This window comes from Micropterus salmoides, unplaced genomic scaffold (genome assembly GCF_014851395.1).
Source record: "Micropterus salmoides isolate LMB-PRFRI ecotype aquatic unplaced genomic scaffold, ASM1485139v1 Ms_hic_scaffold_19, whole genome shotgun sequence".
In the NCBI taxonomy this organism is placed as follows: Eukaryota; Metazoa; Chordata; class Actinopteri; order Centrarchiformes; family Centrarchidae; genus Micropterus; species Micropterus salmoides.
In genome coordinates, this window is record NW_024041039.1 from 25,722,070 (window position 1) to 25,737,656 (window position 15,587).

Genomic DNA, 15,587 nt, shown 5'->3' on the forward strand with positions numbered 1-15,587 from the left:
GATTCAAAGCTCAAACAAAGAGTGCAGGCCACTTAGTTATTTGTGGTAAATGTTTATTTACATGTCCACAGGTATCATCAAAGCGTATGAGTTAAGAGTGTGTGTGTTCAGTGCTTTTTGGTGATGCAGAGCCACCGTTGTGGTACTTCATAGGTGCTCCTGTCCTCTGTGTCATCGTAGGGTATGTGCCATGAGACCGTTGAAGTCTGGACAATGGTGTCATAGCTGGGAATACTCTACACACACATACACATTTATTTGGTATGCTTCTTTCTTCATGCCCAATTATGAACCCTCTCCCTTCATACCCACCCCCCTCTCATCCTGCTCCTTCTCCTCTTCCTCACCTGAAATCGGACTCTGCTGCCTGCTGCAATGCATCCATCCACTACCAGCTGGTGGCCTCTCTGCCATTTGAAGAAGAGCCGTCTGGTGGCTCCGTCTGGCAGGCAGGCTTTGTGGTCCCTCATCAGGTCCCTACTCACAAACTGACAGTGGTTCCCAGAATGCAAAGTAGCATACAGCAAGAAGGGGTCATCCTCCGAACTGACAGACACATAAACCAAAAGGTGTGAGGTCAACTCATTCCAAATAGATTCTCATAAACAAAAAGGCTGTGAATAAACAGGTGTAACTGAATAACAATGTGCTGAATTAAACATGCAACATTTTCCCTGTCTTCTATTAGCCAGCCTCCCACATGCTGAAGAATTGTTCTGCGACTACTTCTACAATTTTTGAATTGCAGTTGCATGACTGAATGAACGAATGGTGATAATATGAGAGTATTAGTATACAATATGATGTGTAAATGTGTTTTCTATGGAACATAATATTCTCCTTTTATTATCAGCTGCTCACATGTTGTCAGTGAAGAAGCAATGAGCTTTCTGCCGGATAAGGTCCATGTTGTGTCTCTCCCAGGATCTGGAGGGCCGCAGCATGTGTTTCCTTCCCAACACCAGAACAGTCCGGCCTTGACGCTCCAGCTCTGACACCACCGCCAACAACTGAAACACACACGCACACCTCAATATTTTTATTTATGTTAACATTAACAAGTACAACATGAAAATCTGGATGCCAGCTCCACTCAGATACATAACCACACCTACTGGTTCATGTAGCTGCTCCTACACGATTCAAGTTTTAAGACGATTCTGTACATTGTTTACAATCTAACGCTGACTGTTAGAGTGTGTGTGTGTGTGTGTGTGTGTGTGTGTGTGTGTGTGTCAGATCCTATAACATGCCATTGTGTGTTAAAAAGATAAAACAGTAGAGAAATGAATAGGAATAAGTAACTTGTAAATTGCATACAAAAAAAACCAAACACTCATAGCAGTGTTACATGCATTTGTACGTGTACGCATAACAAGTTGTGTTTTTTATTATTGTCTTAAGATACGCAGAGGGAACAGGAAGAACTGTGTATTGTTTTTTTGAATGGACCCTAAGATATAGCTGAGACAATTACTGTACCTCTCGTACTGATTTAAAAGGATAATGCAATGAAGCACTTCTATCAACCTACTTATTGCCACAGTAAAAACTACCACTCTTTACTTTTGTAGCACTGAACCAAGAGCTTTGTTAAACAGAGATGTACTATGAAATCTGGGGAATCGATTGCCAAGATGTTTAGTGTCTGTAGTGAGTCTGTGGGCCCCTTGGGAAGCCTTTAGATGACGTTATATTATCTGTTATGTTATGTATATTTCTGTATGTTATGTATACACTGCGTGCACAATTATTAGGCATGTAAGTATTCTGAATCAATTATTATTTCGGTGCCCATTTTCCAACTCTAAACCATATAAACATGAATGCTCACTGGAGTTAATCATTTTCAGGTGATATGTATTTATATAATGAGGGAGGGTGTGGTGAAAGTGAATCACACCTTATATCAAGGTGTTAGGTATTAGGCAGCTTCATCACTTCAGGTAAAAAAAAAAAAATGGATGAAAAAAGAGATTAAACCGACACTGAAAAGTGTCGGTTTAATCTCACACACACACACACACACACACTCTAATCAGACAGATGCAACACTTTTGAGCAGTAACCACTGGACAATCAAACGTTTTGTTGCTAATAGTAAATGCTCCGTATTTGTCTAGTGCCTATCTAGTCTTTTCGACCACTCAAAGCACTTTTACACACATTCATTCACTGAGCCTAAGTGCTCAAACAGAAACTAACATTCACACACTGGCGGAACAGCCACCAGAGGCAATTTGGGGTTCAGCTGGTGAGCAAAAAGCACAAGGAGGGGTACTGTTCTGGGCTGCTATCATTAAGGATTTGATAGTTGGACTTTTTCATGTTGAAGACGGACTGAAACTCAACTCCCAAACCTATTGCCAGTTTCTGAAAGATACTTTCTTTAAGCAGTGGTACAGGAAGAAGCCCTCGGTTTTCAAGAAGGCCATGATCTTTAAGCAGGACAATGATCCATCACATGCTTCCAAGTACTCCACTAATACGCTATCCAGCAAGGGCCTCAAATATGACTTATGAATAATAACCTGGCCCCCTTCCTCTCCTGACTTGAATCCTATTGAGAACTTGCGGGCCCTTCTCAAACGTCACATTATCAGTCAGGGATAACAATACACCTCTTTGAACAGCATTTTGGAGGTTGCGGTTGCTGATTCAGTGAAAGTTGATTGTGAACAGATCAAGAAAGTGACACTCCATGGATGGAAGGCTCATGGCAGGTAGTGAAAAGAAGGGTGGCTATATTGGTTACAAAATATTTTTGAAAGGCCAAAAATTTTATTTAATTGTCATTTTGTGTTGTTACACTTAAAAATAAATTAAAAATAAACAAGTAATTTAACAGTAATTATTTTGATAATTTAGTTGCCTAATAATTCTGCACACATATATTCTCTTGAGTAAGACAAAACTCATGTTTCCTCAGTTAAACATTCAGGTTTGAGGTTCAATTATATTGTGGAAGGACTGCGAGCCTTGTGTTTTTTCAACGATAAAATTAATGCTGAGGAATACAATTCGCTTAATAAGTGTGCATATACAATTTTTAGCCATGCTAGTGGCATGGCTCTATGGATAGCAATCCTTCAGATAGATGAACCAACTATGTGAAGGATTGCAGTTATGTTTTGTCAGATATTTGTGGTCCCCAGAGGAAGAACCTATGAATTTGGTGACCCTCTGACTTTTCCTCTAGCGCCACCATAGGGTTGAAATTTGAGGTTTTAAGTAAAATTTCACAAATCTATTAGCACGACTACGATATAACTTGCTAGACACATTCATGTCCCATTCATGAATTGTAAAAATTATGGTGACCCTCTGACTTTTCATCTAGCACCCTCATCAGGTCAAAATTTTAATTTGTCCAATATTTATGAGTAAATACCTGCAAATCTAATGACATTCCCATGAACCTAAGCTATACTTTATGTTTAGTGCTAATTAGGAAATGTTAACACGCTATACTAAGATGGTGAACATTTTACTGTGTAATGAATATTATATCCTCAACTTCAGAGTGTTACCATTGTCACTGTGAGCATTTTAGCATGCTGACATTTAGCGCAAAGGACCGTTTCGCCTAAGTGTACAGCCTCACAGTTTCGATAGCATGGCTGTAGACTCTTGTTAATCATAAATTCAGCAGGTATTTTCATATCGCTGACGGATTTTAATCATAAAGGCATTTGAATAAACGTTTCTGTCAGTGGTCCTAATGTAAATTTCTTTGACTTTTGCATGAATTTTAATAATTTATGTGGCTTTCCGATGATGTAGATGAATAAGCGTGGCAATAGGTTTGTCTGTTTGTACTTTCCTTTGTCTTGCAGCCACATAGAGAAGAACGTGAGACAGAAGGACCGATAGTTATCTCTCGCTCTCACACACACATCCTGACAGACAGACATATGTGGGCAGACAAGTAGGCTTGGTGTTATTAAAATCATGTGTTGGCCAGTTAAAGAGGCATCACCTACACACATCTACTCACACACACACAAACACACACCGCAGGGTTAGTCATAATGTCATAATGCAACTGGCAGAAAAGCCCCAGGGTTGGACAGACATATATGTAGGAAGAACCCAGTAAAATCTAGACTGTTAAAATGTGTGTGTACATGTGCAGAGATGATTCTGAATAACCACCTTTAGACTGGTAGACCCTGTAAAATATTTAGCTGAACTCTTTCATTCTTTTTTTTTATTTTTTATTTTTTAAAATCACATTGTGCATGTGCATCTGTGTTTTCTCACCGTCTCTGACAGCTTGCTTTTGTCCTTGTTGATATTTGCTACATTCAGTCCATCTACGACCACATCAAACGCTGGCTTCCTCTTCACAAAAGCCTTGAACCTCTCCAACTCCTGAACAGACACATTGATAGACAGAGAGACAGATGGACAGAAATGAACAGAGAGAGAGTATGATGATACTGAGAAAAACAGGTCAGTGGAGGAGTAAAAATAAAGAACTAGATAAAGATAGGCAAGTTATACCTGGATATAGTGCAATACTTAAAAAACATTTTTTATAGTAGAGTGTGTAGATGTTAATAGAAGCGTCTACAGCCATGCTAGCAGCTCTGTGAGGCTGTACTGCTGTGAGCTAAATGCTGACGTCAGCATGCCAACATGTTGATACATAGCAGGTAAATTTTACCATGTTTACAATCTAAACTAACAAACTAAACTAAGTGTGTTAACATGGTAATATTTGCTCAGTTACAACTGAGGCTGATGGTAATGTCAGCGGATCATCAAAGTCATTACAATTCATCCTCTAGGACCCATGAATGTCTGAAAGATTTCTTTGGTCCAATGCATCCAGTAGATATGGAGATATACTGAATAAGTAATACATTTGCCCTGCTGGTGGCCCTAGGCAAAAGTCAGGGGATCACCAAAGTCAGCAGGATCAAAGTCAGAGTCCATCTAATAGTTTTTGAGATATTTCAGTCTGGACCAAAGTGATGGACTGACCGACTGACAGACTCTAGAGCTTTTAAGCGTGGCTATAAATGATAATAAAAACGCAGCCAGTTAAGGGCAAGAAATGTTGCAGTTCTTTTTTTTTTCCCTTTAGCGTGCTACTAGTCAGACGTCCATTCAATTCCCAAATAAGTAGGGCATGCACTCACAACAAATCTGACGGCCAGTGCCTTATTTTACTCAGCTTACCTTATTTAGTTTAATTTTCCATTGATGACTACAGAGCCAAAACCAGAAGTTATTGACGTCAAAACATACTTAGTATGCACATGTATAGCGGCCGACTTACTCATTTTCAGTAAAAGCTGAAAATTTGACTGGTTAATAAACTGGATGTCTGACTAAATACGTGCAGTACTGAAAATGTACAGAAAAAGTCTGCAGAACTCTCTAACAATAACATTAAGGGGCTTGTTCCTTATTGTGATCACGGAGCGTATCTGAACTCCACCTGTGAGCTGACTGGCCTGATGGTTGGCTGCTTTTCTCGCTGAATGATCACAGGCTTGCCAGTAATAAATCTACCTGGCCTTTGCTTCTCGTTACTGAGATGGCAGAGTGCCAGCTGGCAGTTCCACTGACAATAGATTACCCTGAATGATAAAGTTAATTAGCAAATAACATAAACACACTGAGGATGAGGATATAATATACAGTATTTAAGTAAAAAGCGGTGGTCTGTCTTAAACTTAATTTTAGCATAACTACAGCACCTAAAAATCCAGCTAATAGTGAAGTTACAATTTGCTGAATGTATTTGTCATCTCTTGACCATAAGTTTTCTTTTGCACTGCAGGGCATCCAAAAGGCTTCATTAGAGTCCAATTCTAGTGAATGTGTTAAATACAGTGTTAAAGCTTTGTATCATAACAGAGGAGTTGTGCTGAAGCAGGTTAGAATAGGCCTCCAGCACGTGAACAGTGTTACTACTTTCACTTTGAGATAGCAGTAGTATGGAAATAGCTTGCTGTGAATTCCCCTGGACTAGCAACCTGAGTGTGCACACTATCAAGAACTCATAATCAAACATGGCAGTATTTGCTGTAATATTGCTCCTCTGATGGAACGGTGCACTAGATTAAACCAAACTGTGTTGAAGGTCCAGCATCTATTTTGATTGCTTTAACTCACCAAACCCATACATGCCCAAATACACTATGGGACAATAACAACGTGCACTTTCACACTGGAGACTGGTGGATGATGGACAGATGGGGATGAGGAGAGTGATTTGTTATGATGGAGGAAGGGTTAAAAAATCCAATGTTTATTTGGCAAAGAAAAAGCAAAGCAGAAGAGGGAGGAAGAGAGAGACAGCGAGAAAGACAGACAGAAAGTCCAGTATAATTATCCAGGGACTTTCCAGAGCTGATATGTGAAACCCGCTCATTGTGCTGCTGTGGATAATATGACTGCTAAAACACACACACACACACACACACACACACACACACACACACAGATCCATTTGCACCTGCATACATAAGCTTACAGTGCCACCCTTGCACCATTATTACACAAAGCACGATACACTACAGCATTAACATTGTAGCATATACCAAAAACTTTAAAAACACAACTGACTGCAGGATCCAGGCAATAATTACCACTATCAATTTTAATTCAAACACTAAACTTCCTGGTGAGTTTTTCTTAGTTCTAAGAATCCATATTAAAGTAAAGTTACATCACAAGTAATGTTTGGAATGAATGTGAATAAACTATACATTTTAAGTGTCCACACCATCCTAACATGGGGAGATGCTCAGCACCGTGATAATATAAACACCATAATTGTATATATCATGCATTATACAGTACTGTGCAACTTCAGCTGATTTCAAAGTGCTACACTGAAGAAAGAAATCCTCTCTGCGCATAGAAACTACAGTAGACTACATTACTTTACCTTGGGTTAAAGATTAGCATGCTTATTAATATATTATCATCATATATCTGTGAGATCTGTATAGCATAACAGGATTATCTTTTGGGCCTACATTGTCTCTAAATTGCAAACAGCTGAAAAAAAATACTGAACCCAAAAGTATTTGAGATAAATTATCACTAATGGCAGCATCAGTAATACCAGATCATTATATAGAGGCTAACCTTGCATGCCAAGTCAAGTAATCAAATGTATTTCTAAATTTAAAACAACTTGAGCTGACCAAAGTGCTTTAAACATAAGAAACCTAAGAAAACAGGTCAGACAACAAAAACATGCAAAGGCAGGCAGAGAGCAAGATAAAAACCCTAACAATGTATGTAATAATTTTTTATTGCCTGGAATTGTTATTTGTGGAATTGAAGCGCAACATGTGCATTGTAGTGAACTGAAAGCAGAAAACCAGAAGACTGTGGGAAGAATAGTGCTGTAGTTTTTATATGTTAAACAGACCAAACGTCTGATCTTGTTTGGTTTTCCAGGGCTTTTAACAGTGCTGAAATACGTTATATTGGCCCAAAACATAAAGCTTCTGTTGGCATAAAAAACATATTGTATGCTGGTAGATTATTTAGCTCTAACAGTACATCATATTTATTTATTTACAGCTGTAGGAGCCGTTAGGCCGGGACATCCGGCGCTAATGCCCTGGATCTATTTCTCTACCATATCAGCAGAACAATAACGTAGGCTAATGCACAACAGAGTATAGGACAGGTAGACTTTGTTAAATTATTTTACTTCATTTATTTTGACATTTACTTTATTCTCATTAGATTGCAACTTTATTTATGTAAAATTAAGACTTTTTTTCGCTTTATTCTGGGAATGTCAGAGATTACACAATTGTGGGACAGATTTTGAATATGCAGAGAGTTTTTGAACGCGAATAGAAAACTTGCTGACACACAGGGGCTATTAAAGTAAGGTTTCTAAATGAATAAAAATAAATTCATTTATTATTGACGTGAATAGGCGCCACAAACACATTTAAAGACGTTACTTCAGTCAGTCATGCTACATGTGTGTTGACTCAGCAGGGATGATATTAATGTTAATGCTGTATAAATAAAGAAATTTCCACCATAAACTGATGCAGAAAAATTCACCACAATGCAGGAAGTGAAGTGTTTAACACTCAAAATGTTCTGGTAGAGGACCTCCAGACCCCCGAATTAATATTATTATTATATTACATTATGTTATGTATCATTTGTCTTAATAATACTAATACTACTTCTACTAATAATAATAATTCATGTATAGCCTATCAATGTATTAATGTAGCTCAATGACTTATATGAGAGAAAAAAAAAACGAAAAAAAAAAAAAAAAGAGTGAAATGGAAGGTGTAAAAGACAAGGTGATGCTTCAGTTTGACACATTTCTAAGCTTGGCTAAGCCCCCAATGTTTCAGCTATAGTTACTAGTTACTTTCCAAGATAAGATTTTACATTAAAAACCACATGATAAGCTTATAAAATACAAAGCCTACCTGTATTTTAAATAAAGAAGTTATTACCCCGACCAACTAAAACGGTATGCTGCTTGCACATTGATGCATCAGCATTAACAATCTAATAATGACATATATCATAATATCAGTCACAGGGGATTTTTCTGCAGAACGAGTACATTTTGTTGTTAATACTTATGTAATTGTGATCTTGGATCAGGGCAATCCGACATTCAAAAAAAAAAAAAAAAAAAAAAAATTACATACAGGGGTGTGATATGAGTCATGATTTTAGTGGAAATTGAGGAAAGTGGAGTTTTTGCATTTAATTTTCACACAGGTCAAAATGATGATGTGAATTTCGCTGGGGCTTGTACCAAACAAGTATGTTCCCTTACGTCAGGAGAATTTTATTCGTAGGCCACGTCATCTCTGTAACATTTTTTCATCTAATGGTTTGTAGTAACACATTTGACCTTTGTCATTAATTTGCAGCTCCTGAAATTTGGATATTGCACTTGGGCATATTGCATGTTTTATAATATCTAGATTAATTGTTCAGCCCTATTGTGGATGCAGAACCTTTACCTATAATGGAGTATTGCTAGATTGTGGGAGCTGCGTTCCACCACTGAATGCACTACACCACCACTGGAAACTCTTAATATATATACTTAATATTCTTGTTGAAACTTTGTATCAGAGAGGAGATATAGGTTACACATAGGTGGCAAATTATGGCCATTCCATTAGTTTGCATTAAATGGCACAAGGGGTTTCTATGTTCCTGGTTACTCTGTGTTGCATGAAAACACAATGCATGATCTCTGTCTGCTTTGTCATGTGTCTCAACATCTATCTATATATCGCTCTGTGCTTAAAAATACAACATGCAATGATCCTCTTCCCCTTTACATTGACGCCCTTCCTTTCCTCTCTTACCCCATCTGTTTATGACCCTGCAGGCTTCTGTTGCTTTACTGTTGTCTGAAGCATTCTGTTGCCCTTAAAATTAATTGCCTTAAATGTGGAAATTAATAAAGTCAAGTTAAACAGCATGTCTGTCTGCCTTCCTTAGTCTGCGGGAGGTAGTTGTGGTCCAGATTCACATGGTGCTCCACATGCTGGAAATCCCCTCAATTTAACTAACTGTTGCACCAACAAACTCCCCCTGACTACCGAAAAACACAAAGGAAAACATGCAAACTTTCTCCCTTTTCATAAATTAAAATATGACATATTAACTACTTGCTGATGTTGCCATGTTTCTTTTTGGAACTATTTCAGGTGCATAACCTTGTTTTTAAGTTTATCGTCATTGGCATTATAAAAAATACAGCCAGAACATTCCAATCCAATGAAAAGGCGTGTGCCCTGGCTCCGTCTCCAGACAGTGCACATATGCATGCAAGACATAAAGTGTTGACTGCCTTCTCTTGGTTATAAAGGGGCATACAAGTTAAAAACACATTCCTCATTCAGTCTTTAACTTTGCGTGCATGTGTGTGCTGCCCTCTTTGCTAGTATCAGATCCTAACTCTCTACAAACTGAAGCCGTCTCTCAAACACGTGGATTGAGTCCTACCTCTTTTGAAACACTTAAAACCATGACCCGACTGAGTGATACTCTCATTGAAACTTTAAGCCCTTCAGACACCATGGCTCCCTGCTACCTCAAAACATACAAATTTTCATATTTCATGTAAAACATTACCAGCCCACTGCCCATAAGCAGCAGAATAGTTTAACTTAAAGACACGGTTTTGAGAAACATGCATATTCATTTTCTTGCACAGAAATAGTTGAGAAAACTGATACAACTGTCCTTAGTGTCTATCAGATTTGAAGATATTAGCATAAAGACTAAAACCACCTGCCCCCCCACCACCACCACCACCACCACCACCACAACAACAAAGTGTCATTTTTCCCATTACACAAACCAGTTAGAACATGTTATAGACATGTTTTTCACCCTTTGGACAAAGCCAGGCTAGCTGTTTCCCCCTGTTTCCAGTCTTTTTACTAAGCTGAGCTAACCGTCTGCAGGTGCAAAATGTCAAACTGTTCCTTTAATCTCTGTTTTATGTTGAAGTGCTGCTGATAGTTAATATAATTTTCTGTAAATGTTATCTATAAAATTGTAAAAAGTTATGACTGTTTTGCTAGTAAGCATAAAGAGTGGAGAGCTAGTTAGCTGTGTCCTGGGGACTAATTACTAAATATCAAAGACATACCAGCCCAGAGGAAATGAATGTAAAATGAGTCTTTGCCAGCTCACCGTGCCTACGCTCATTCATAGAGAGAGCTTGTGACAGCCTTCACTAGAGAGTCTCAACAGCCTAGTGCTGCCTGTGTAACAATGACGCCACCTAGCAGAGATTAGAGAGAAGGAGCTAGGAAGCTAATGCACCATGCTGCTGACAGAAACGCCTTAAAATAGATCCGATTTTGGCATATTTATTTGCACATTTTTAGAACAACCTGGTTATTTAGGATAGATTATTTCCAATTAGAAAATAAGATAGCAAAACACACTATACTATTATTTAACATACTGCTGAAGCTGAAAGTTCCCAAACTTTTGACACCAACCATAATTAGCATAATGCATTATTGTCATGGCCTTTAATATTCTAAAGGTTAATATGATATTTAATGGACATACTACAAGCACACATCAATTATCAAAACTTAATATAATCAAATATATTGTAAGTAATCTATTTATAATTACAATTTAAAATGTAATCACCGCATACAATGAAATTAAATTTAAAATAAACCTGCATACTGTGTCCTCAAGTCCTAGTAGAGATGTCTTAAAGCTATTTAAATGCTATTTATTATCTTAGATTGATCGTTCTTAAGGACATGTGAACCCTGCTTAGTGTGTGTGTGTGTTTTGTCCGTGTATGTACCTCCGGTGTAGTCTTGTTGAAAACATCTCGTCCCTGGATGATGTCGGTCATCACTCTGTCTTTCAGCTGCTGGTACTCCTCAGCAGTCAGCTGGATGGACTCCAACTCAGACCCACAACACCCACACACACCCCTAAACACACATACATACGGTGCATACATACATTATACATATACGATATAGAACACACAGATTTGACTGTGCAAAAAGATGAGTGAAAAACTAAAAAGCTATGAAAATTCATGTTGAGCTTGGAAGTGGGGTAATTACTTTGGGGTGGTGCTGGTCCAACTTCCTGTCCATTTCTGCCCTGTGAGACTGAGGGAGGACGAGGCACACGGAGAAAAGACAAATCAGAGCGAGGAGTGATGGTTGGGGTGGATATAAAATGAAAGAGAAAGAGATCATGTTCATACATGAAAAGGAAAGTTACTTCAGGTATGAATGTTGGTTTGCAGTTTAAACTTGTTTTTTAATCAGCATAAAAAGGGAAGAAAGAAGTTATAGTTTAATGGGCACATTATGGTTTTAAAAGCAGCCCTTTTGAACACCATAAGTGATTAGACTTATCAAATAATATCTTGCCATCAGTCAATCTACTGTGTTTTTATATTTCTAAAATTTTTTAGGCAAATTATTTCAGACTGAAAGACTTTGCCACAGTTGAGAAAACTGAATAAAGGAAACTGTATGATGTGCATCAAGCCTCAGTTTCCCACCGAACCCTTCTTTATCACGCTCTTGTACCTCTCAAACCAGGACTTGATGCTGCTGGTGAGGCTGTGTTGGGGGTAGATCTGGTTGTTCCTCATGTAGAGCAGAATCCCCAGTAGCCTCTCCTGGTGCTCAGACTGAGACATGGCCTCTGCCCGCTTCCCTTTTCCCTCCTTAGTCTCTCCCACTCCCTTAAACAGAGCTTCCCAGGTCTCCTGGTGTGGGCTCAGTCCCTTTTCAATTAATTCATCATAAAGAGCCCAGGCAGTGGTCGTGTCACCATGTAACATCGCTGCTGAGATGACATAACCATAGTTGCGTGAGGAAGGGGTAAAGACCTGTTAGGAAGACAATACAACCAGGTGATGATAGAGTAGGGATGTCATGTCCTCCAGCGCCAACATGAGTTTAATGTGTGTTTTTTTTTTTAAGTAACCATAAAAACACTGTTCACCTTCTTAACCTCATGCAGGATGCTGACAGCCTCCCTCCACCTCGCCGTCCGACTGAAGGACTTGATAAAGAGGCTGGAGGCTCCCGTCTCCAGAGAAGGGAAACTTCCCCGCATAATGTCATAGACATCAAACACCTCGGCGTCATGGCCGCCGCTCACACACAGCGTCAGGTACCGTAATAACAGCTCATAAGACAGGGTCCCTGTTTCCATTGCTACAAAAGACAGCAGGGACCTGTGGAAGACAGGTGGAGCACGTGTTTTTAACACACGCTACTGACCTTCAGAGAGCACTTGCCTTGTTTATACAGCTCTGGAAAAAATTAAGGACTTACTTTTATAAATAATAATTTTAAATAAAGATTTTTGTTTTATTCTACAAACGTTCTGACAAAATTTCAAAAAGTTCCAAATAAAAATGATATTTAGATTATTTATTTTATATTTAACTTAAATTATTTAAATAACACAAAAGACACACATTTTTCCAGACCTTCACATTAATTTTTAAATATAATATTTTAACTTATCAATATTTGGTGGAATAACCCTGATTTTTAATTAGAGCTTTAATGCGTCTTGGCATGCTCTCCACCAGTTGTTCACATGGCTGTTGGGTGACGTTATGCCATTTTTTGAAAATGCTTAGTTTTATTTTAGTTTTTATTAGTTTTAGTCTTTGTCGCTGCACCATGCCAAGCTCAGTTCAGTTCAGTTCAGTTTTTCCACAAAACATTAAAATACAAGTACAATCAGAAATATTTGTGAAAAGGGACACCCTTTTTTTAAGCTATGTGAAGCTTGTACATAGGGGCCTAAAGACTAAGCAAATACACACACCCACCCCCTGGGCTCTTTATGATGATGAAGGGCTTTTTACCAGCTTTGCACGACTTCAGCCCTGCCCCTTGGAGCCTGTTTCCAACAGCCCTCTGCGTGCACTTCACCCCAGCTGCTGTTTGCGATTCTTTTTGTAAATCACTTGATGTTATCCTACGGTTTTTGAGTGACATTTGAATGAGTTGGCGGACATCCCGGTCAGTGGACAATCGTTTTCACCCTCTGCCAGTCTGTGGCTTTGTTCTCCCCAATGCTTGACCTTGTTCTTATGAACTGCTGTCTTGTATTTTAAGGATGGATACAACCTGACGCTCACTGTTTCCTTCAAAGCCAGAATTGAACCCTTCTTTTCCTCACTCAAAACTTTTCTTTTCAACTCTTTTGGCATGGTCATTTGTTCCTTTTTTTGTTCAGATTACCTTACTGTACTACTAGCACTGTTTTTGCCATCCAGCTGGTCCTACTGCACGAGGATAGTGATGACCACACCACAGCAGTGGTTTTTATACTTTTCCTCGTTAAATAAGATTTGGCTCAGGTCATCACTTTCTTAGTACCTCATTAAGTAGAATGAGGTGTGCCTGTGTTGGTGTGTGCCAGTGGAATGGAATGGCTGCCATACATATATATATAGAGATACTGATTTAAGACAAATATGGAGTGGTCTCTTAATGTTTTCCAGAGCTGTATTTTCTTCAGTCATGTTATTTACAATAAATGTTGAATTATAATGCTTGAGATTTACCCCAAAAGCAAACTGTAAAACAACAACACAGCATAAAATTAACAGACATAATGTAAAAGTTCCAATTTACTGTAAGGACAATTGCACCTCACCTAAATGTTTTTTCAAAATCAGACACACAAACCCACTCGTCCTCCTCTTACTTGGCGATATCCAGCTCTGCGCCATAGGCAAACAGCGCACACATCATCTGGATCTCAAAGCGTTGCGAATTTCCCAGAGACTCCTTCAGCTGCCTCCACTCAGCAGCAGAGAGTGGCCGGTCGGGAGGCTGCACTTTCCCTGTAAAACCTTCATGCTTCAGTGGAGGAAACCGAAACAATGATTCCCAAACACTGTAATAGATTCATTTACACTTTATAAGGCATTAGAAAAACATAATTTAACATAACTTTATCTAAGTCTCTGCTGAGCAGGTATAACAACCAGAAATGTGGACTTTTTCTGCAGTTATCTGTACTGCCTTGTCCCTGCCCATTATTTGTTTTCTGAAATGGTGTCGTATTCTGTACCAAAAAGCTCAGACTGTGAAAAAATATGCCTTCTAAAGTAGATAGTTCCAGTATGTCCTACCTGCTGCTCTAGCTGTCCTTCCTTCAGGATCCTCTTCATCCTGACCGCCCAGAGCTGCTTTCCTCTTCAGCATCTCTGCCGTCCTCTTTGCCGTCCCAGCAGCAAACACAGATTTGGGGAAGGAAGGCTTCTGTCGAAGTGTGGAGCTCTTACCACTTCCCTTCACAGCACCCTCCCACATTTCCTCTTCCCTGCGTCTAATGGTGCCATTTCTTATTCCCCCCCTGTTCCTTCTGTCCATCTCTCTGCTGCCTGGGCTGGGGTTAGAGTCTCTGGTGCACAGAAAGCGTGCAGAAAGAGGCAGCTGAGACGACTTGCACAGAGAAGTATTAGGTGTGAAGAAAGCTGAACTTCCCTGGCGAAAGAAGGGCTTCAAGGGTTTCAGGCTTATTCTGACTTTTAATATGAAGGTGGAGCCCATGTTAAACCTCTGGGCTTGTCAGGATTTACTGTAGATTATTTATCATTACGTTTCACATTCACTGACTTGATAAACCTGTAATAATCCTTAACTTACACGCCATATACAAAAACACTTATTTCTAAAACCAACGGACCACAAAACTGTCACATGCTGTTAGATACACGAATCAATGACCTGCCAATGAGACTAGCCAGCTAACGTTGCTGTTTCCAAATGCCAGCAGTTCCTTAAAGATAAACATCTACAGATCATTAGCCCTTAAAATGCAACTCACACTTCCCTTCGACATTCAAATAAAAGAACTAAAACAGCTTCTTATTTGCTATATAACTTCATGGATAAACACAACTTTGAGCATGAGTCGAGTCGCACACCCTGACGTCATCAACGCTTGACAGCTCCGTTTGTGAGCTGCGTCAAGTTAAGTGCCAAATCCGTAACACCGGAACAAGCAGTTCGGTTTAAAACGTTTAAAATGGAAAAGGAGCAAATTGTACCGCTTAATGCAGATTT

General features: G+C 39.0%; 1 protein-coding gene across 1 annotated transcript; it reads right to left on the reverse strand.

Annotated features, from left to right (window-relative positions):
* Nucleotides 1-36: 36 nt before the first annotated feature.
* LOC119910730 (protein only RNase P catalytic subunit) lies at nucleotides 37-15,454 on the reverse strand. The gene is made up of 10 exons (XM_038729517.1): nucleotides 14,651-15,454; nucleotides 14,221-14,359; nucleotides 12,493-12,727; nucleotides 12,072-12,376; nucleotides 11,595-11,642; nucleotides 11,324-11,456; nucleotides 4,264-4,374; nucleotides 862-1,010; nucleotides 348-546; nucleotides 37-236 (listed from the first exon to the last, which is right to left on the reverse strand). Exons 1-10 carry the CDS (start codon nucleotides 15,069-15,071, stop codon nucleotides 108-110), a joined length of 1,869 nt encoding a protein of 622 aa, XP_038585445.1. The 5' UTR covers nucleotides 15,072-15,454; the 3' UTR covers nucleotides 37-107.
* Between the last annotated feature and the right edge of the window lie 133 nt (nucleotides 15,455-15,587).

Excerpts from the sequence above, each read along its gene's own strand:
- LOC119910730 (XM_038729517.1), bottom strand. The coding sequence starts at position 15,071 with ATGGGCTCCACCTTCATATTAAAAGTCAGAATAAGCCTGAAACCCTTG. Across the intron at positions 4,375-11,323 it reads TCAACAAGACTACACCGGAG|GAGTTGGAGAGGTTCAAGGC; the intron begins GTACATACACGG and ends GTGTCTGTTCAG. Across the intron at positions 547-861 it reads TGCTTCTTCACTGACAACAT|TTCGGAGGATGACCCCTTCT; the intron begins GTGAGCAGCTGA and ends TGTGTCTGTCAG.